The 23253-nt window shown below is 39.7% G+C and overlaps 2 protein-coding genes across 2 annotated transcripts; both read right to left on the reverse strand.

Moving 5' to 3' along the window:
• Nucleotides 1-8908: 8908 nt before the first annotated feature.
• On the reverse strand, nt 8909-14107 carry fth1a (ferritin, heavy polypeptide 1a). The gene is made up of 5 exons (XM_080764734.1): nt 13817-14107; nt 12694-12799; nt 11774-11920; nt 11197-11322; nt 8909-9404 (listed from the first exon to the last, which is right to left on the reverse strand). Exons 2-5 carry the CDS (start codon nt 12793-12795, stop codon nt 9246-9248), a joined length of 534 nt encoding a protein of 177 aa, XP_080620860.1. The 5' UTR covers nt 12796-12799; nt 13817-14107; the 3' UTR covers nt 8909-9245.
• A 4778-nt stretch (nt 14108-18885) lies between these two features.
• On the reverse strand, nt 18886-21865 carry rplp2b (ribosomal protein, large P2 b). The gene is made up of 5 exons (XM_080760103.1): nt 21802-21865; nt 20871-20994; nt 20708-20756; nt 19125-19226; nt 18886-19005 (listed from the first exon to the last, which is right to left on the reverse strand). The coding sequence occupies exons 2-5, from the start codon at nt 20991-20993 to the stop codon at nt 18926-18928; spliced, it is 354 nt and encodes a 117-aa protein (XP_080616229.1). The 5' UTR covers nt 20994; nt 21802-21865; the 3' UTR covers nt 18886-18925.
• Between the last annotated feature and the right edge of the window lie 1388 nt (nt 21866-23253).

Below are 23253 nucleotides of genomic sequence, written 5' to 3' on the forward strand. Positions count from 1 at the left end.
CTTTTTGTCCAAAACTCTGATTATGTCTCTGGTCGTGTGATAAAGATGTATCTTGTCAGCTTTTTCAGATTCCATTCAAATTGGCTATGATTTAATAGCTTTCAAAGTTTGAGGGAGGGGCACAAGATGTCAAATGATGAGCATTTGATTGCCTTGAAACTTTGTATGCACACTCACAGTAGCCCAATGAAGAACCTCCACCACAAAGGTTTAAAATCAGCCTCATGGTGGCGCTATAACAGCCTGCTTCACGTTTTGGCCTATAACCGTTGAACCCAAGTTCATATGTTCCATAATTCCATATGTTAGTGTCCTACAACCTTTGTCCAAAAGGCACTTTGCCACTGTGCCGCCGAGCAAGGTGCAGTGGTGCACCTTGTGGTGCATGTGTTGTGATCAAGATATATCAGTCAGATTTCTCATATACCACTCCAATTGTCCATAACTGCCTTTCAAAATTTGCCCGGCCTGTTGGAGACCTGCACTCAGAGGAGTGCACTTATCTAATTTTATAGTATAATTTACTCCAAGCTTTATCTCATTTTCTGTATCTATTGTGTTTCATGCTGTACTGCCATGTCAATTGAATTTCCCCCACAGGATAATAAAGATCTATCTATAGCTATAGTATCTGCAACAAATTGAACTGAAGAAAAACAATACAAAAATCTAAAACTTAACAGGAATTGCAGTAGCAGGTTCAACTTGCAAACATTTAGAAAACTAGGAGTCCCTTGACTTGTATGGTAAATAAATGACAATTAACAAAAAAACAATCACATGGTTGTTTGAAGGGTTTGATGTCAAATTAATAAACATCTTATTAACTAGTACTGTAGTGTCATGCAGTAAACTACACACGCTGGAAGGGGTTAAGTATTCACCAGCCCACCAGATAGCATAAATTAGTAAATAATGTATTAGGTATTTCTTGGTTGCCATGGAGATGCAGGGCTTGCTAAAAATAGCCAAGGTATGTAATATATTTATAAAACTATGATGAACTGTGGGAGTAGACACAGCCTTTATCGAAAGACATTTATTTCCTACATCAAATCATTGTAATTGCAATTTGTGCATGCTGGTTGTGTACCTCACCGTTACAGATCTTACTGCACATTCTATAACGCAGACAATCAATCATTTAACCCAAATGTATCATGTCCCATTGCGGCTAAAGGTGTTTTTACCTGTAGCCTACTATTGCCAAATACAACAACCCTCTTGAATCTTGAATCTATGATGTACTAGGGCCTAGGCTTAAGCCTTAAGGGGTACATTTCTGGTCCTCTTATGAAGGCAGGCTCTGGCCTCTGGCCAGGTCAATATAGCTCACACCAATCAATCCTTCCATCCCATTTATTACAGTAGATTAGTTAGCAGGCAGACGGACTTGTGCATGTTGGCTCACAGGAAAAGGCTCGTGAAACTGAACTTGTTTGTTTATAAAAGCGTTGGAGTCTAGGGTACGTTCAGATATAAGCACTGAGCCAATGCTGTGCCAAAACAAATCAATACGTGAGTGCGCTCCCGGTGCACAGATCTGAACGCACCCATAGAGAGATCCCCGTTACTGGAAATAAGAAGAAAAATAAAACAATCTATAGCAATGATTACTATCAGAATAATAAGCTTTGCGTTATAACAAAAGAAAACTTGTTTTAACAAAGAAAATATCACTTATAGAGCGTCGCAGTCCCACCCCTTTCATGACGACGAGAGGCCCGGGAAGAGAATTCCTGATTTATTTTTCCCATAGACGTTTCAAAAAGTATTTATTTAAAGACATGTAAGCCTCGGACAACCTTGTGACAAATCATTTCAATAAATAAATAAAAACATTGCGTTTATTGTCATGATTTGTCACAACAAGAGTTGGCTTTGTCCGAGGCTTAAAATGTCTTTAAATACTTTTTGAAACATCTATGGGAAAAATCAATGGGGAATTCTCTTCCGGGCCTCTCGTCGGGGGCGGGACTGCGACGCTCTATAGGCATACTACTTTTAAATATACTGTATATTTAATGTAGGCTACATGTAGCAAGTGGCACAATGGGTAAGAGATTGACTGCGTGTAAACCAGGTTCGGAAAAGGAGCTCAATGTGTGAATGAAAACCAATGAAATAAGGGAGGCAGAAACTGGAGTTAAAGGGTAACTGAAATATTATTATTATTATCAAAAACAGAACTTAAACAACTTTGAACATTTATAGAAAATAATAAACCAAAAAATGGGGGCCCTTTAAAGGTGGTGACTGTCCAGGTTGAGTTCCTAATTATAGGGGAAATTCGGTCTGTCTCCAGGGGGGAGAACTGGGTTACCACATTTGTGGAGGGAGGGGGGCGTCGAGGTCCGGGTCGGCTCGCCAGGTCCAGGTACCAGCCGGTACCAGAACCATCCAATGGGTTTCCTTTTAAGGACACAAAAACCTGACCTGCAAGGCCAGGTGTCTACATCAGTCTTTTGTTCAAAAAGTCATTGTTGTACAACTTTAAATAAAAAACTATAAAATGAGTAAAGAGTTCGATGTGATCAGTATCGAATCTTTAATCATTTATCGAATAAGTCTATATCTTTACATGCATGTTTTTAGAAAATAAAATTCAAAGTATTTTATAATATATATAATTATATAACATGACATATATATATTATAATAGAATACACCAATATTAATTATTAAACAAAAAGTTCAAACATAACTCATAAATCAAATGCTTTCAAAATAAACACAGTTAACCAGTTGATCCAAGTTAAAGTTAATGACACCAAGCCTATATGACTCACCGAAGAGTATCCAAAGATTGTCACAGTGAACCTGCTGCTGCTGCCATGCTTCTGTCAAACATTTCGGCCATCTTGCATAGGTGGAAGTGGGAGTGGGGAGTGTAGGACCTGATGTCAATTTTATACTGCCTTGATTGACAGTTGACATGGGTTGCCATTTGCTGGGTTACATACATCTAAATAATTTATATATTTAGCGAGTCGAGAACTTCAAGTACCTCAGGGCCTGGACTACCTCAACTGAACAGGATCTGACGGTTCGGAGAGCACTTGCCTGGAAAGCCTTGCAATTCAATTCAAAGGGCTTTATTGGCATGAGAAAACATACATTTACATTGCCAAAGCAGAAAGAACAATACAACAATACAGCAATACAATCAAAACAAAAAATTATGTACTTTGAAGGTCAGAATCTTCAATAGATCAACTTCTGTGTACCTTGCACAGGATGAGGAGAGTGTGGAAATCAGACATGGGAGAAGATCTTAAGAGGCGGGCAGGCGGCTGTTCATAGCTACTGTGTGTGGAGTCAGTACTGCTGTATGGGGCAGAGACATGGACCCTCACAGTACAACAGGAAAAAGCCCTGGATGGAGTCTACACAAGAATGCTACGAATGGCACTAGGTGTCACATGGACGGACCAGACCGCATCAGAAATGTGGACCTCTATGGGACCTACCATGGGTCACGGACAAAGTCAGAGAGAGAAGGATGAGGCTGGCAGGGCACTGTGTCAGGCACCCAGAACTTGAGGCAAGTAAATTTACTCTGTAGGAGCCAAACCCAGGGCAAAGCCAGGAGGGTAAAGAAGCGTACCACCTATGTAGACTTGCTGCGGCACGACAGCTTGGCTAACAACACTGCAGACTAGAGCTCAAGAACCTGATGTTGGATAGGAATTTGTGGAGGGCAGCGATCCAAGGAATCCCGAGTTGGTGTTGGCTAGACCTCACTCTGCAGCAACGACAATGAAGATATATTTAACCACTTATGTAAACTGTCAATGGGTCTCGTCATGGCCCATGGGGGCCCCTGGTATTCAAGGGCCACTGGGCAATATGCAGTAGAATGCACAAATCATCCAAACATAATCATTATCTATGATTAGCTACAGAGTAAATATGCCTTTTTTGTTGAGGATCGGCACTGTTTCTGTCTGGCTGGTTACTGGTCCTAACTCGATGCATCAACCATCCAATTGTGCACTCTGTACAAGCTGGCCCTTTGCCATGCCATGAATGGCATCATTGTCAATAACATATTCATACAGTTCTAGATCTTGATTAAGGTTATCTCAGTTACAAATCCATACAGCCCATCAATAAAATCCTTCCCAAGTACGGGGAAGGCCACATTCATACCCAAAGCACGATGTAGTACTTCACATGAACTTTCTTAATCTAGTTTTGATGTTATATCCAATGCTATAAGAATGGTCGCAGACAAACAGCCGAAGAAACAAAGAAATGGAAAATCATGGACTGAAATCTTGCAGCTCCACCATGCTTTTGCAAGGGGTTAAATTAAATGTCATAGTATGTTATAGAAATTACTAATCATTTAATTTGTTGGTAATAAAGAAAAAAACATTGAGACACTTCATAATGATTTTGAAAATATAATGCAATATGATTGCAATCCAGTGTCAAATCGTGTTTTGTTCTTTGTTTGTTGTTCTGTGTTCATTTCATTATTGTATGAATGTTGTCAAATCGTAGAATATAGTTTGAATCAATAGTGTTGTTTTGCGAACAGATTGAGACCAGAAAGAAATAAACTGTATATAATAGTAAAAGACTGGGTGAGGGGGACCCCTAGTGGCAATACAATATAGTTTAATTTGAATACAGTCAGACAAGCTTTATTTGTGATGTATGATTTCCATCCTCATGGTTTATGGAAGGATAGGGAAGGACTCAAGGAGTGGAGAAGTGGAAGATCTCCTGACAAGAGAGCTGTGGGATATTCAGGGAGAACTTCATCAAGGCTGCCTAGTGCCTACAATGTCCTGCTATGCCATCCCCAAAAACCTTATTAGCCATATAGCCAGCATCAGCAGCACTGGTACTAGACTATAGGCTACTATGCTAAAGTAACTAAAGTAAAGTAGCCCTAAATGTATGGTCTCACACTCACAGTTGTATTTGTTTTGCTAGTAGTAACAATTTTAAGAAAGAAGAGTCAGCAGAAAGCACAGGAATTAGGAAAAGAGTAATTACAGGCCTGCTTACAGGGCCCTAGCTCTGATCCATAGCTCTAATGCCTTTGCAAAGGCATTAGCTATGGACAATGCAGAGCTACTAGGCTCCCAGCACTTGGACTGACTGCATGGACATGGCATGGTGAAAGAGCAAGATTGGTGTGGTCAACAGTAGGCTATATACAGTATTGTATCAATAATAATAATAATTGTAATAATAATAATAATAATAATACATATAATCCAAAATATACATGCACAGGCAATTTACCCCAGTACTGTGGGTAGAACAGAACAGTCTACAGTAGATAGTCAGGAAACTGTTTCTGCTGGCTTCACTTTCATATTATTCAGGAACGGGTGGATTGATTCATTGTCATTTTAATCGATGCACTATACAGTTAACTCATGTCCATAATTCCCTGATGTCTTGTGTAAGGGTACCTTACGATCTATGGTCCCCTCCATAGACCAGCAGGCCTATTGCAGTCTCACATTGACAAATACCCTGCTCAGGTTATATCAAACTCCACCTCCCCATTTCCACACACAGTGTACGTGAGAGGAAAACTGAAACTGTGTAAAAGGTTATTCTCAAATATCCCTCAATGAACAGATGTTCGCTCTTTGGATTTCAGTTTATGAATCATGTCCCTTCGGTCACTCTCAATATGATCTTGTTTCTCCATTATCACAGTTAAATGAGAATACACGACTTGGTTTGGTTATCCTTCTTTAGCAATTGAAGAACTTGCAATGAAGGCAGACCTGCTTCCAACAGCCAGGTTAAGTTAGGTGTAGTAACCCTCACCCCAATAGGGATTTCACTCCAGTTATGTAGTTTCAATTTACTTTAGGAATTTGTAACCAACTATAGCCACACACCCATACAAGATAGCTGATAAGAAAACAGCCTAAAGAACCTTATATTCCTTTCTCTTGATGTTGCCAGTATAACAGTGTCATCCATTAGAATTAAAACTGATCCATTTTAAGAAACCATCGTCCCCACAACGTTTTTTAATCTCTCTGATGAGCATGTTGACATACATCACAGACAGGAAGCAGGGTGTTGTAGGGAATAGGATCCTTGCCCCACTCCGCTGCATGCTGTTATTGTGGTGGGGCCCAGGATACTGTACATCATAGTAACTCCACAGTCCACACCCCATAGTCTTTTTGTATTGGCTTAAAATATTGTCTATACATTCATGAATCCACTTGCTGACCAGTTGTTGGTATTGGGCAATCTTTTTTATAGGGGTTTCTTGTGACCCTACCATTAACATCCTATGGCAGGCAAAGATATCAAAAATGTCAAACTTTCCTTTTGCTTTGCTAGGCTTTGCTTTCCTTTGGTAGGCTGCCAGACTACCAGGATCTTTGAAGAGTTTTCCTTTTAGGACCCTGTCATATAGCCATATGCTTTGAGAAAGTCTATAAAGGTAACCTACAGCTTCTTTCTGACACAATGTTCAATTATAAGCCTAAGTGACACAATGTGTTCTTTGCAACTTCTTTTAGGTTGAGCTCTCCTGACTGCTCTCGGAATGGCTTATAGCAGCAGGACATCAGTCTGTTATTAAACACATAGTCATGCACCTTTGCTACAGTAATTATCTCCCGGTAGCTGGTAATTGTCACAATCAAGTTGGTTACCTTTCTTATATTCTTAAAAAGCATGATCAATCTGGCAGGGGCCCAGCTCATCGGTTTCATGAGTGTACCTAGAAACATCACCCATTCACCAAGCACCAGTAAGACGCCATAAAAGGCGAGAAGCGACCACAGGGCTGAGATTACTCTACACGTCTACAGGAATAATGTCACTTCATTATGTCAGCACTACAGCAGAGTCCTGATGTCACTCGCTAATCCCCTGGTCCAGGGCCGTAGAAGTTTCATTTTAAATTGTCTCATATAAGCATTGTGGTCCAAAAATAAATAAACTGTCTCAGCGATATTGTCAGGGAGGTGTCTCTGTGTCGTCACAACAGTCAGTCAGTGATATCACTTTGGGTTTCTGAGGACATTTCTCAATGCACTCTCAATGCACAAAATGCAACAGTACAACTAAAGCATGAAAACCTGCAAGAGTAAACACAGGCTTCCTGCGCGTTTTCATAGTAACAGTATTTTCCACCTCTTGGTACCACAGCACCTCAAAGGCCCTTAAAACAAGGCTCCAGACCTCCCAAAACAAACTGGTCAGGCTCCTACTTGGCCTCACCCCCCGAACCCACCTCACCCCTGCCCACTTTGACAGGCTGGGATGGCTTAGGGTCGACGACAAGAAAATGTGGAACGCCCTACCAACAGTCATTAAGACATGTGAATCCCTTGACTCCTTCAAAACCGCTCTCAAAGGGCACCTACGGATGGCTGCAATTCGAAACTGGCCTCTGTAAAATCTGATTCCTCCATCCACCCCCCCCCCCCCTTTTCCCCTCACTGTATATGTATCTTTTCCCTTTTTGCTTATATATGATGAATTCCTGTTTTGTTCTTTAACTACATAGAAGTGTCTATTTGTATGTCTCTATATGTTTTGATGAATTGAACAATGTGGACCCTGTTGTAAACAAGTGTAATGCTTAATTGGGTCGTCCACTCACAGTTAACAGTCTCTGTATTGAGTTTGTGCTTGAAATGTACTGTAATTCTACAAACTGTTAATAAATATTTCAATCAATAAAAAAAAAGCTGTAGGCCTAGTCGCAATTTGCGACGGCAAACACACCTGGGCTTAGTTACACCATCAGGGTCTGCTCCTTTTCTTACCTTTAGTTTGTGGTCAATCATGAACATATCATTTGACATAATCTGTCAAAAGGATAAAACACTACAATGTTTGAGAGCTATAATTTCACTGTGACCCTTTGAGAGTTGGGTGTGTGTAAACTGAGTGCCACGTGTTGAGACGGAGGGGATTGGGATACCACTACCAGAGACAAAACATATATAAATGAATAATACAAACTGGAAAAGTGTGCTTCTCTGTGCACAGATCACTGGTAGGCCGGGTTACCTACCCAGCAGTGCCTGCTGAATCTGAAAAGCAGTCATAGCCATGAGGTCTGCAATCTGCAACATCTATAGATAGATACAGTGTACCGAGTTGTGTGTTTTGGACAAAATTTGTAGTAGCAGCAAAAAGGATAATCTAGTCTGGGTAGACTAGTGTGTCACCTTGCTGGTCATTATACACCAGGAGTGAGTGCAATTTTTAGTTCTGCTCTAAACACAGGTATTGCAGAATGACAGTATATCTAAAATTAGGTGCAATCGATATAAATACATTTTTAGTACCCGCATTTTTTGTTGCTTTAAGGTATTGTTTTCTGTAAAGCATCTTTGAGTACTTGGTAAAGCACTACATAAATCCGATGCATTATTTATTCACAATTCACATTGTAATCAAACTAGAGACCTTTGAGAAAATTATACAGTGATTCAATGTTTTTCATCAAGTTTAATGCCAATGCTTGTCCTTGTGTTGTGTTTTGCGTCATGGTTTTATGCTGTAACCAATTTCCCCTAAAAAGGGAACTGACACCTTAAAAGAAACACGTCATAACTATTCCGAGTCCTAAGAAATGACTTAAGTTTCACTTCCATTTTCCTCACCATTAAAAAAAAATAAAGAGAAATAAGAGACATGAAACATGAAGATGACAAATTTACTCACTATACGAGTAGCTTTGTTCTTCTAAATGGCCATCTGGCCATCTGTTTTTTTAGACCAAACAATTCACGGAAGGTTTTAAACTGTAAAACAATTCTTCTGATCTACAATACTTTTATACTGACAATTAGTTCCTCTGTAATTAAACTAAACTCATCCCTAAGTATTGAGATAAGATACGACTGGAGAAGATACTTTTACCATTGGAAAACAATACACAGTAATGACAGACTTATCAGAATCCAGATGGTTCCATTTATTTGGTTTGATTACAACTGCTGTCTTACAACACTGCAAACGTGATGGTAGCAACAGGACGCAGAAGTTCAAGGAGTGCAGATCATTTTAGGGCATGGCTTGGAGATCTGAGAATATGTTATTGAACTAAGTAATAAGTCATAGGAGAACAAGGAGATAAGCTATTGAACTGTAGATAAGAGTAATGCAAGAAAGAGCAGAGTAATATGAGTGACGTGCCTGTGAGAAGACAAACTAGACTTTAAAACATACTCCAATAAGCAAGATATTAAGATATAAATACAGGTAGCATTCATTTGGTGTGAAGCGATCTAGCTGCTTTCCTTGCCCAAAGTGTGTTTGTCAAACAGATACTCTGCCATGCCATTCTGGGGGGCCCCCATGCGTCGCAGGTTGGTCACCCAGTCCGAGAGCTCCTTTATGGACTTCACCTGCTCGTCCAGGTAGTGTGTCTCGATGAAGTCACACATCTGTTAAAAACAAGAACACGAAGGGGAGGGGAGGGTTATGTTAAGTTATATTATTATTTTTAAATCTGAAATAAATACTTTCAGTCATCTGAAACCGCTTTGTGGAAAAGATATTCCACTCTTATTAATAGAACCGATATTGATTTGCCTGAATGCCTAGCTTCAGCGGCACTGAAAATAACCTTTATACTGTATATTGCACGGTTGAGACGATGATGAATGTGCACTGTATTTTCCACAAAATGAAGACTTCACTTATCAACTTTGCTATCACACTTTGTATTACACAGCTAATACGAGTGACGCAGCTCTCAGCAAAATGCCTTCTGTCGTTTTAAGTAAGACTGAGCCCATTTGGTAGATGTAACATTAAATCAAAACAGTTGAAAGATCTAAATGAAAGAAGAAATTATACTAAAAAAGGTGGAGTTAATCATTGATCTGACTCTGCTCTCCAACTCAGCTGTCCTGGAAAAACTCCCAGGAATCAATGTTTAAAGAGCAACTCAAGGACTTTGTTGGCCTGAATGCAATCCATCCACATTACTAAATCAGGTTTCAGGAAACAACACAGAACAGACACTGTAAATAGCATTGTATAAATAGCATTGTATATCATTCATAGAACCAGGAGTGAGGAAGCCATCATGCTTCCATGTTAAGATCATCTTACTTTGAAAAAAGAAAAGAAAAAGGACTCTCGCTTAAAGCAGTAGGAGATTTGTGAACCACAAAGTTTGATGATTCGTTTTTCTATGATATTGATTGTATGTAAAGTCTTAAGGATGAACTAATGCTATCTGGTCTTCTTTATTTAACAATCAATATTAATGACCTTGACAATTATTGTATCAAGTGCTAATCTTTATTTATATAACTATAATACGACAAACTACACTATACTTTATTTGTAATGATGCAATAAGACAAGTTTAACAGCACAATCCACTTGATGTGGACAGAAGATGGTTGTGAATGTGAACATTGATCTGCTACCAGGTTCATTTGGAAGAAATCCAAGACCACCTCAGTCCTTCACCTTCACAGATAAACTTAAAATATGATAAGATCTTAAATATTCCACCTTACACTGTCACTGACAAAAAAAGATTGTGAACACTGACAGTACAAAAATGGTCCTTGACAAGGTTCACTTGGAAGCAACCCAAAACTATTACAGACTATTTTTCAATCTTATCGCAATGTTTTATTTAACAATCAATATGTGATGGTGATAAGACCATCAATGCCGTCTATTGCCGAGGCAGCAACATCAAGAGCACAGCATTAGTCATGGAGAGCTTTGCCACAAGGGGCAATGGCCTTGACAACTGCTTGAGAATCAAGTCTTCACTGTGAATTCTTGGTATTGTAGAATCAAGCACCATAATATGTTATATGTTTAGTATAGGGCCAGAAAACTGATTATAACCCTAAAACATTTTTGCCTCATTTTATACAGCTAAAGTCACAAATTGACTAGACATCTACACATTTGTCAGTGGAGCATTCCATTTGAATTTACGTTATGCAAGTGATACATGGGTCTCACTTGCCCGTTAATATGCATATCATCAGCAGGAACTTGCAATTCATGCACACACAATAATGGGAACTACAGTATGATAATTAGTACCGGTAAGTAAAAAAGTTCATGATCTCCTGTACTCACACATACCTTTGTTGTTTTTTCAGCTTCCTATTTTTTGCTTTACCATCACACACTGAAAGGGATGTTTGTTAACCTCTAACCTTAATTTTATGTCAACTTTCAAGTAAGGATAATACTCACATGTGGGTCATTATGTTCAGTGGAAACCTTGTGCAAGTCCAACAAGGACTGGTTGACGCTCTTCTCAAGCTGGAGGGAACACTCCAAGGCCTCAACACCACTGCCCCACTCGTCCCTCTCAGGCTTCTGAAATAAACAAAGAAAAGGACACGGACAAAGTCAGCAGGGATGAAAAGTAACCGAGAGCTAAGAGTGATCAAGGAAAAGTCATATTCCCCATAAAATGTAATTGAATTTCTTAACTGAAGCTGTAACTGAACAATTAGATTAGGGGGCTTAACATCTAGTCTGCACAACAAGTTCACACTTCTATCTTTCCAAGCAAGTTTGCGGTTTAACATTTCAGTCATCATACTCAATGACATGTCTGAGAAAGATAAGAGCTCTAAAACACTCACACCCTCTCTATCTGTTGCCCCCCAAAGTGGTCCTCCCAAGATAGGCCAAAAAAACCCCCTCATAACTGAAAATATTTGCACATTTAACAGCCTAGTTTTTACCTCCCCACATAAAGTACATACATGCAAACACACACACACACACACACACACACACACACACACACACACACATATACCCTGATATCTTGCAGGAAGATCCTTCCTCCCCTCTGATTCTGTAGTTTCATGAGTTTCTCTGCATGATCACGTTCCTCGTGGGACTGGTTACGGAAAAACTTGGCAAAGTTGTTCAATGCTTGGTCATCACGTTCAAAGTAGTATGCCTGGGAGGTAAACCAGTTGGAATGGGGTATTTGCATTAAAAGCTTGTCTTTATCTTTTCATAAGTGATAACAGAAATTGTGGTGAAATATCAACTGAGATTGTAGAGAGAATGTTCCAGAAATAAAGGGTGTCGTGACATATTGACGCAGAATAAATGGAGAAACTACGACCTTCAATAAATAAGGAAAAAAATAAAAAGGAACCAAATGAAATCAGACCATGTACTACATACACGGTCCGTATTTATTTGGTTCCTTTCGGTTATACAGTAAGAGCCAAACTCTTTTTCTTATTTTTACTTTTAAAAATAACAACCCGGTTATGTGTATAGCTAGTAGCTACATGAGATCAATACGTGAGGGTTATATTTGTGAAGCAAGATTACATTCCCAAAGGGCAGGCAATGAACTCTGACCTTTTGGTGTACATTGCCAAATCTCTAAAATAATTTAAACTGAACATAATAATGTTAAAAGGACACCTTTTTCAGACTGTAAAGCAATAATGTTGGACCAAACTCAAAGATACCAAAATTGTGTTTTTGTCTAAAATGGCTAGCCTGACTAGTTACTCAGTTACTAGTGCCTGCCTGTCTACCTTTAACCTTTTTACCTCAATGCCCTCTGTGACACACCGACCCATAGTTTTCTCCATATCCAATGGCATTAGTATTAGTTTTGCAACCTTTAATTATTTGTTCTCTCCCTAGTCTTGCTAGGCGTCAATATAATTTGCAATTTAAGTCTCGCTTTCACCTCTAACTCAGGCTTACCATGGACAGGTAGACATAAGAAGCATACAGCTCCAGGTTGATCTGCCTGTTGATGGCTGCCTCACAGTCCTGATGGAAGTTCTGTCTCACCTGGGAAGCCATGATTCTACAATGAAGGAAAGAGAATTCATTTTATATAGTGTTTTTGTTTTTTTGGTGATGGTATTGAATTTTGTTATTTTTCATGCCATATCAGACATGGCATAGGGCCTGAATGGGAATGAGACCGCAAGGTCTTTTTTTGGTGCTATCTCTTTTAGACCAAGTGTGAAGTCTTAAAGTAAAGTCAGTCCAGAAATTAGGATATTAGCCTCATATACTGATAGAGAAATGATGATGGCGTAGGCTACTGTAGAAAATCGTATTGTTAATATTGATGACAATTATGTCACAAGAGATGTTTGTTGTCCGAGGAGGAATTAGACTGGTGTATATTTTGAACCTCATTTACGCACTTACTGGTCAGATTGGTCATGAGCAGTGAGCACACTATGCTATGGTGCCACAAACTCTGGCTTAAACCGTTTCAAATTGGCAGTTACAAACTGTTAGCTCAGCAGGAAAAGCATTACTTCACTAGGTTCAGTAGCTGCTCTTTTAGTAGAATGGTAAGAATACACTATACCGTGTCAGAAAAAGTAAATATAACCATTTCTATAAAATTTCTGTTTTTGTAGACATCCAATTGTTTTAGCAAGTAACCGCTAATAAACGTAAACAACGCACATACAGTAGATGCAGTACACTCAACTCCACACTAAAATGGTTCAATGACCATTTAATCGAGCTGCAACATGTGCAATTACTTAATGTGGAAACTTGGTCTACATAACGCAATGTAAAGTCCGCAGAGCATTGATGACATTGCAGTGAATGCACAATGATGCTATCATATTACAGATTATAAAAACGTGTCTTTCTTGACTGTAGTGCGTTACACTGACCGTGTAGCTAATGCCCGCGGACAATGAGGCCCACGAAAACAAATACACAATTTAATGTATCTCTTATTTCGCATTGTTTAGGCGCGTTATGAAGGCTCTGGTAATAGCTGAAATTAACTACAGGGTAGCTCAATTCTAGTGTTTATTTGAAGGAGTTTGAAAATAAGAATCCATCTTACCGTTGAGTTGTCTTGTAGCTTAGACACAAATTGACTTGCGTTGTTTAGCAGAGAAGCAAGCTATCAAGCTAACGGATGTTCGTTCTTCTATCAAATACGATTAAATGGTCTGGATGATTTAAGAAGTGGACGGCGGTTTCTTGATTGGTGATGATGATGTCAGTCTAGATGCGATTTGTATAATGATGGTTTTTTTGACAGTGGAAAGGTTGCCGTTCAAGCACTGTTGAAGCAGGTAACCTTCACTGTCCGCTAACGATCAGTATGATAATGTGTACTACGACTGCTGCAGACTACTAGAGACGTTGGAGCTGAAGCAAACAATGACGTAGACGAGGGAGGGGCTCTGCGCCACAAACCAACAAGCACATAATGGGCGTGGGGCGTTCGCAAATCCTGGATGCTGCTCGGAAATTGCATCACATAATATACTGCTGAGTCCTGACTGCTTAGATGTCATGAAAACAGTGGTGGAAATTAACTAGGGGTATGAAAGTACAACATTTCCCCAAACACTTATTGTATTTAAGTACAGTTTCAAGGTATTTGTACTTTTATCACTGTGAATATTACCAGCGGTGCAAAGTAATTAAGCACAATGAAATAATCAAGGGCAGGCCCTTGGCCTCACCATAACACCAAGGAGGTCGAGGCGACACCCAACAGTAGTCCTGACAGACTTGGACTATGCGGACGACATCAGCCTGATCTCTGACCACGTGGAACAAGCTCAGGAGCTCCAGCTGACCAGAGTGGAATCAGAGTGTGCCACGGTTGGCCTCCGGCTGAATGCCAAGAAAACTGAAGTTATCACCTAGTATAACATCCCATCAGAGCATCCACCTCTGACAACGAGTAAGACGCGCTCATGGGTCAACTCAACCGAACAAGACCTGAAAGTACGGAAGGCACTTGCATGGAGGGCCCTAAACGGCATGGCCAGTGTATGGAACTCCAATCTCCCCTGTCAAACCAAACTCAGCTTCTTCTACGCAACGGTAGAGTCAGTTCTCCTATACGGAAGTGAATGCTAGACCTTGAAGCCAACCCTGCAGAAGTCTCTCGATGGGTGCTACACCAGAATGCTGAGTGCAGCACTCAACATCAATAAGAGCACACATGTTACCAACACAAATCTGTATGATGGAATGCCAAGGGTGAGCCAGAAAATAGCAGCCAGGAGAATGGGACTAGCAGGACACTGCCAAAGACACCAAGAGCTGCCAGCCAGCAAACTAGTGCTGTGGGATCCAACACACGGGCACCAGTCACGAGGACGTCCCACACTAACATACGTGGATGTACTCAAGAACGACGCAGGAGCGCAAAGTACCAACGAACTGGCCAGATGTATGGAGAACCGGGATGACTGGAAACGACGATGGAGGGCTCGTCTGATGACGACCTAGAGAGATGAAATAATCAATGGCACCTTTTCATATAAAGCCCTGGTTGGAAAACTACCACCATACTATTTCATGGTTTTTCAGGCCTGTTTTAAACGATGCAAGAGATTTGCATTTTTTGAGGGAGGGGGTCAGGGCATTCCACACTTGGGTGGCGGTGCTGTAGAAGGATAATTTACCCATATATGTTTTGAAAGTGGGTGGTACCAGATTGTTGTTCTCGCTCCCCCTAGTATTGTGGCTGTGGGTGTTGCTGGCTTTTTTGAGGCAGTTAGTCAGGTATGCGGGCACTGAGGGCATTGAGGGCAAGGTTGCATTTACAATTTTGAAGGTCAAGCCCATTTTCAACTGCTTAATTGCATGATCATTACATGCTCATAATTCACGTTTTAATTACTGCATATTAAATACATTATTATTAGTTCCTTACCCTTGAGGTGTAGGAGGTATACAGCTTCAGGTTGACCATACGGTTGACGAAGGCCTCACATTCCGAGCTGTAGTTGTGGCGCAATTGGGACGATGCCATTTTGGCTGGCGTTTTCACTGGTTTTCAAAATGAGACTAGAAAGCATACAGTTTAATTGCGGCGTTTTTTCAAACAACTCGAGAATGCAGATTAATATAGCGAGAACTCCTTGAAGATTCTCCCCGTTCGTTGATGTGAAGCTGAACGCTGTCGCTGGCTGTATTTATAAGCCCACAGTGCACCCTGTGACTGACATGAAGCTGCAATAAACCATGAGTTGGACAGGACGTAGGTATGCTATGTGAGTTGGCCAATCACTGAGTGCGCCCTCATGAATATGTTTCAGTTTGATTAGTTACCATATTCACAATCGTTCAATTTTATATAATTGGCTAAATAAAACACTTTATTTCTGTAAAGTTTGTGTGGGCATATAAACCTATATAAGGCAAGAATGTCAACATTTCATTATGCTGTAGCATGTGACATGTAAAACTAGGATGATTCTGAATCCATCCAAAAAACGTCCATATAGTCGTCATTACAAATGTGATGAGGTCAGTACATTTTGGGCACATTTGGCCAAGTGGCTATGGCCGTTTTTAGCCCAAGGAGTGTTTGTTGTGCAAAATTGATGCTTGGAATGGATTCAGAATCATGAAAACCCCTTAGTTTGACAATTTGAAAATCTTGCCTTATATAGGGTGTTAACTTGTTAATGGTATCGTCACAAATATATCCGCTATATAAAAAGTTTCAATACCGACAGCCGGTTAGCATGTGGATTCATGAATGTATATGTAAAATGTTTCTCTTTATTAGGTCGACGTTTTGGTCGCTTAGACCTTCATCAGGACAGACGATCCCTGGACTATAATTTTACCCATATTTACTTAGGGAACAGAAAAAAAACCCTTATATGAACTAAAACTACTCTGCATCATTCTCACGCCACATGATTTACAAGCTATTACAAACTAACAATACTTGATTAATTATATTTAGAGTTATGTAACAGATAGAACCACGCCCGCTGCACTTATCATTGGAGCCCACCTTTAATTAATTGATATCATAAAAGGCCTTAATCGATTAATATGGTTGAAACCAACTGATAAGGATATGACAAGGGTGTTACTTAAGTCTATATAAACAAATAACAATAAAATACTTTTCTGGAGACAGTGTAATATTCAGCCCAATACATTCTAAATCTATTTCATTATGTGACCAATCAATGAGACTACATTTGAGTGTGCTTTTTACAAATATTAACCAGAACCGCCTCAAAAAGGCCTCTGCCCGGACCCCTGCCCAGGGTCCATATATGGAGCTGGCCTGTTCCGAACTCACAACACTCCACTCCATATTTGGGCATGCCTGACACAGAACTCCATAAACTGGCCTGTTCTGACATCCCAACACTCCATATTTGGGCATGGCTGAGACAGAACTCCGTATTTAGGAATAAAGGGACACAGAGTCAGAGACACACATACTGTACAGAAATCTGATATCATTAAAGGGACACAGGTGGGGCTTTCATTTTCAATCTGCATCATTCCAAGTATGTGTGGTTTCATTTATAGTTTTTCACTGTGGGGTAAATAAAGAGCCCTTGTGAACATCAGTTGGAGAGTTGTCTATCCTGCATCAGATGAAGATTGTTTAGGAGCAGTTTATTTATCATTTGTTTGTGGTGGTACTTACATTTGTAGGTCGCGTTTTCCATTCGGACAGAGCAGGGCTGCACAAGGCAATCAAGTCTAGATCGGCATGGACTCGCTCTTGAGGGCTTTATAAGACACTTCCACTCAAGGCTGCTTGGTTTCGGACGGCACTTAATAATGTGAGTGCAAGTCTGTAGGGCGAGTGGTGAGGAGGCGGTTTAAAAAAGGGCCTAAGTCTGTGCGGTGTGCATTAAACTGTCCTTGTCCACACTTACTCTGGTGTTTTTGAGTCAAAGTGGGTTGTTTGAGACTTCTCTGCGTCTGTGTCACTGTCGTCGTTGTTGCCGTTGAATCTGTCCTAGCGAGACCATATGTACTACCTGTTTTGAAGGTGCACATAATGCAGGAGGCAGCAGGAGGATGCTTTACTAATAACTAGCGTTTCCATACTCCGATACTTAAAAATAATCTGCAAGGAATTTCTTGACAGGAAGTAGCTCATATAATGTCTACGGTGGATTTTTATGAAACAAAAACTTTACAGATTGAAAGAGGATAATTCAAGCTTTCCCTACAGCTGCAATGTTGGTGATTTTGACGTTGTTTAATGTAATGAGGACTTTAATGTTTGGATGAATGGGCTCTCTATGGAAAGTGTCACCTACCTTGCTGGCAAGAATATGGAGAATTAGAATGTATTACAGAAGATACTGCCCAAGTCTCTCTTTTACCAGCTGTCAATGCTTCCTTTCCTAAGAAAATAAATTTGTATAATTCCTGCCAGACCACACAGAAGATTCAACATTTTGCAATAATGGATTTATTCCTTGATTAGGCAATAATTAGTATTTATAGGCTAAGGCTAAAGCCATTGTGGCAATGGTTATACAACCTAGTCATTCTCTTAACTGAGATTATGCAACTTCAATGTTGCTGTGCATTACAGAACAAAGCATGCCAGTGTTAGTGGCATCATTTCCTACCCTTCTGAGCAGGCAAAAAGGACAGCATACTGTATGGTGAACAGTGTTCCTTGCTGACCACAACCTTGAATTACACATAAGATTAAGACAATCAGTGAGTTTGAAATTAAAAATAAAGTGTTATTTATTTTTGCCTGGTGATCTACCTCCATTGGCCTTAAAAACAGTAGAGGGCAATGTTAATCTGGATACGTCCATGCACAGGCGATAAAGCCTGACATAGCACAGGATACAGCTTGTGAGACTTAACTCAATCTAGCCCAAACCACAATATACACAAGAGTTAAGCACCACACCAATAGTCAGACAGATAACCCTAACCCTCTTGAACAGTCAAGAAACGGTCCACCCAAAAATGTTAGTCTCACATCCAATCTCTAATTACATACCTACTTAAACTTGTGTACACCGGGGCTATCTATACACAACAAATCCACCAAATATGGCTATTTATTCTCTCTTAAATTAGTCATTTTAAGCATTCATTTGGCAGTCTTTCAGAAAATCAATAATGCCATTAAAGGACTAAAACAGGGACCGATTGTTTTATACAAATTTTTATTTATCTTGTTCTGAAATGTTTAGTCAAACAAGCCAAATCCCATGTCATCATCTGACCCCTCCTCCTCTGACTCTTTCTTTTCTTCCTTCTTCTCTTCAGCTGTAAAACATGTTCAACATCAAGGTTAAATCTAGTTAAGTATTAGCCAAGGTGAAGCAATGTAGTGTGTCAATGATACAGACAAATTACATGTTAAAGTAAAAAATATATATGCTCACCTGCTGCAGCAGGGGCGGCGACAGCAGCAGCTCCACCTGCCGTAGCAGAGCTGGCAACTGCCACAGCACCACCTGCGGGCATGCTGGCCAGTTTACCATAACCTAAGAGGGGAAGGGTATTGCCAGATGTAAACAAGAATCCTTTTCAAATCAGTTTCTGTTGTGTAAAATCTGTATATGTGAACTACAGTCTCGAGTCTCTCGACACTGGTACATTATTAAAACTACAAAAAAATATCTATGTCCAAATAGCAAGAAATTTAGGCCAATTACAAGAATGCACAGGTGATAGTTTAAATCAATATTATTTCAAGCTTTTGCAGTGATTCATTACGATTAATGAACAATTATATAATTTTAATAGGGAAAATAGCACATCTGTAAGACAAGATTGTAGATCGGCTATTTTTGTTCGCCACATTGTACAACTAAGTATAATGTATTATCTAGCCTAGTTGACAAATCTATTTAGTGTATATATGCACACACACACACACACGTGAATCTTTTCACAATGACATTATTTTTCAGAAAGGAAGCCATTGAGGGTTAAAATGCGTCTTAATGCTTCCAACTCGAGTAGAATTATTAATGTTCTGTACAAGTGTCCATGATATATATGATGTGGAGACAATAAAGACTATTGTCATTACCGTTTGCTCAGTACAATATTTCGGGGGCATATTTAGAATGTGTGCAGGGTTGAGTATGTTGAATCTAGTTTGCATTAATGAGGATTTAGTTGACACAATGAAATAAAATGGCGATGGTATTCAGTGTGGGGCAGACGGCCTGTCACAGCCAGATTTGGGAGACCAGTAGCTTTGTTGTTGCAAGGAAAGCGGTAAAAGAGACTTTTTCGTGGTTGTTTTCGTCTCTTACAAATATTAACCTCCGACGGAGGGACACAGTATAACTCTACGGGGACACAAAAGTGGGACCCGGAAGTATCTCTGGAGGGGGGGCTCACATCACGGCTAAAATACTGAATATGTTTCTATTTCAGGTGCTCAATATTTCATGTCAAGGACCCCAAAAATATATGTAATTGGCCGCCGACCCCCATCTCAAAATATGTTGTTCCAGGGACCCCTCAGAAGCAAAGATTTGAGTTAAAAACGTTCGCTCTGAAAAAATATAATGAAGATATATGAGGCAAGGAAGAAAATGTTAAAAAAGGTGCTTCTGGGATCAATCGGGATAACAACTCTATAGAACAAAGTGGAGATCCGGGTACACTTAAGGTTAAAAAGGAGGAAAACTTTATTCAACCGAAATGTTCCGACCTATACGGTCATCATCAGCCCTGATGAAGACTGTATAGGTCGAAACATGTTGGCAAATTGAACGTTTAATGCAATCAGTGAATCAGATAGGAATTTTCTGTTTGGATGTATGGGCTGTCAAGGACAGAAAGTCGTTTTTTGACACGTATGATGTCACATGCATAACCTCTATAGGCCACAAGTTTACACAGCAGAGGCATGAGTAACAACTCAAGACAGTCGCTTTGAAATGCAAAATACATAGCATCATAAGCACTATTGAAATTAAAGTAGCATAACTAGTAACAAAGACATTACCTTGGGCAATCACCTCATCCACATTTTTTCCATGGAGTTCATTGATGACCTGTTGTGCGAGAGCATATTTTAATATTAATCATCACAACAGAAAAACAGTACAGGTCATACAGTTAAAGGTTATGCTAAAAGGATAACTCAAAAATCCCCATGACCATCATACCTTCTCCATGCGGGTATCGTCCGCCTCAATGCCGACACTTTCCAGGATTTTTTTAATGTCCTTGGCCTCTGGGTTGTTATTGCCTCCCAGGGCAGACAGAAGGTAAGCAGCAACGTAACGCATGCTAAAGGGGCAGAAAATGTCACATTTAAGAAAAAAAGACCCAAAGATATTATATAATGTAATATGTGGAATCACTGGAGTGGCCAAGAAAATACCAGAGATTCAGTTCAGACAAATGAAACACTGCCGTGCATATTTTATGCTTCAAACTATTATGCTATAAAGATGAATGTTGCAGCTGATTTGAGGTAAAGACAACGCAAAAACGGGTTACATTATGCAGTCAACGATGATAGATACTAGCTAAATCAAATTTGAGATTAAAGACTTGCACTCTTGCAGTGTGCTAGAAGGATTAAATCAAATTGATTTAAACTGGTTTACTTGTTAAATCGATAGCAGCTATGAGTTTGAACAGTGTCTGACGTGTTTCTCAGGTTATTAGAATGGATAATTATGAATGTCATACATAAAAATAAGTGAAACCACGGACGCTGGAATAAAAGTTATTCAGTCATGCACTTTCCAAATGAATGAGATGACGAATCCATCTAGCTTTAATCTGTACACCTACAGAATTGCATGACTGATAGTATGGCAGTATCTTAATAAATGTAAACGAACCAAAGGCCAGCAAATTATAGTTTTACATGATCTCCACCATGCGGCGGTTGATCAGGGGCACATCAATGCTAACTTGCTAATGCTAGCATGTCATGGGCTGCGCTGATAACACGAAATGTCCCCACGGTATGAGTATTTGAAGTGAATCTTTAGAATTGTCTATGATTCATTGAGATGTAGTTGTACTTCTGGGGTTGATTTACCACTCATATAGCTATTTATAACACTTTATTAAGACACTCACTTGAGCTGGAAAGGCGAACGCGTGTACACGTTGAGATTGACACAGGCGGAAAGGAAGTTGCGTAGCAGGCTGGAAACGGATGTAGCAGCCCAGGAGCAATGGAACAAATTAAATAAAAATTAAGAAAATACGATAAATGAATACGTTTCGGAATATCGTAATAATAATAGTAGTAGTGTATAAGAAAATAAATATATTTGGAACTTTTTGGACAGTTTCACTTTAGTTTGAAAGAAAGAATGTATTTATTTATTTATTCGTGTTTACATGTACAGCTGACAGCTCATGAAAATAAAATATTAGAATATTTTACGAGACCACTAATAAATAAATAATAAATGTCAACCATCTGGCAAGTAGGGCGTGGCAAATTGAGGTGTCAGTGCAAGCCCAGGTTTGCTTTAATAACAGCCGTAAATTTGTATTGTTGAATCTACTGTCATTCACACCGGTAACAAGACAACTCACCCCGATTCTGTTTTTCCTCCCAGCATTTTCCCCAGTAAGGGGTGGGAGAGGCTGGACAGCAGACGCCTGGACTTTGAATTTCTCTAACTATAAACTTTCATGACAGCAGACAGCCTAAGTACAAATATAATTTATGAAAAGCTACTACAGTGAAGTCTGTTCACATAAGTTATTGTAGGATATTATCTGATTATTATCTGACGAGGTACCATTTGAGTGTGCAAAACCTTACATATATAATACTAAATTGTTTATAGGGACAATATAAGTAAAATACTATAGTCTTTCCACAGGAGTATATTTTTATATTTTTGAGTGGTGCAACCACTCCAAGGAACAGCAAAGCAATGTCCGTGTTCACCTATGTGTGGTACCGTTAACCTACTATGTGACCAGTATGAGTACCAGTAGGAGCGCTGTTATGCCATGCAGAAACAGAGAGAGAGAGAGAGAGAGAGACAGCGCTGCACTGTTGCCTGCTAATGAGAGAGAGAGAGAGAGAGAGAGGAGGGGGGGGGGGAGAGAGGCGAGTTGCACCACTCGGTTCACACAGGTGTGATTTTTCCAAAAATAATACAAAGTTATCCCCCTCACTGGTGAAAATTCCGGGAGGAAATATTCCTCACACCTTCCTCTTGACAATACAACCTAGATTATCTGTGGGGTTCAGGCCAGTTGGCTGGTCAGTTAAGCACAGTAGTACTACCATGGCCAGTACAACATAGCAGCCTACTATAGTTTAAGTTTTGGGCTTTTGGCACTGTGGGCAGGTGCCAAATCGAGCTGGAAATGAATATTAGCATCTCCATTAAGCTTATCAACATACTGAAACACAATGTACTCTAAAAAGAAGGGTGTGTTGAAACCAGTGTTAAGTTTCCACTGTCAGTGGACCAAAACCAGCAGATAACATGGCCTAAATTATCACTGTGTTTTATCAAGTCCAGAGTCTCAACACAACCGTCTATTATGATATTTTACAGC

This window comes from Protomyctophum bolini, assembly GCF_963924005.1.
Source record: "Protomyctophum bolini genome assembly, chromosome: 1".
Classification (NCBI taxonomy): Eukaryota; Metazoa; Chordata; class Actinopteri; order Myctophiformes; family Myctophidae; genus Protomyctophum; species Protomyctophum bolini.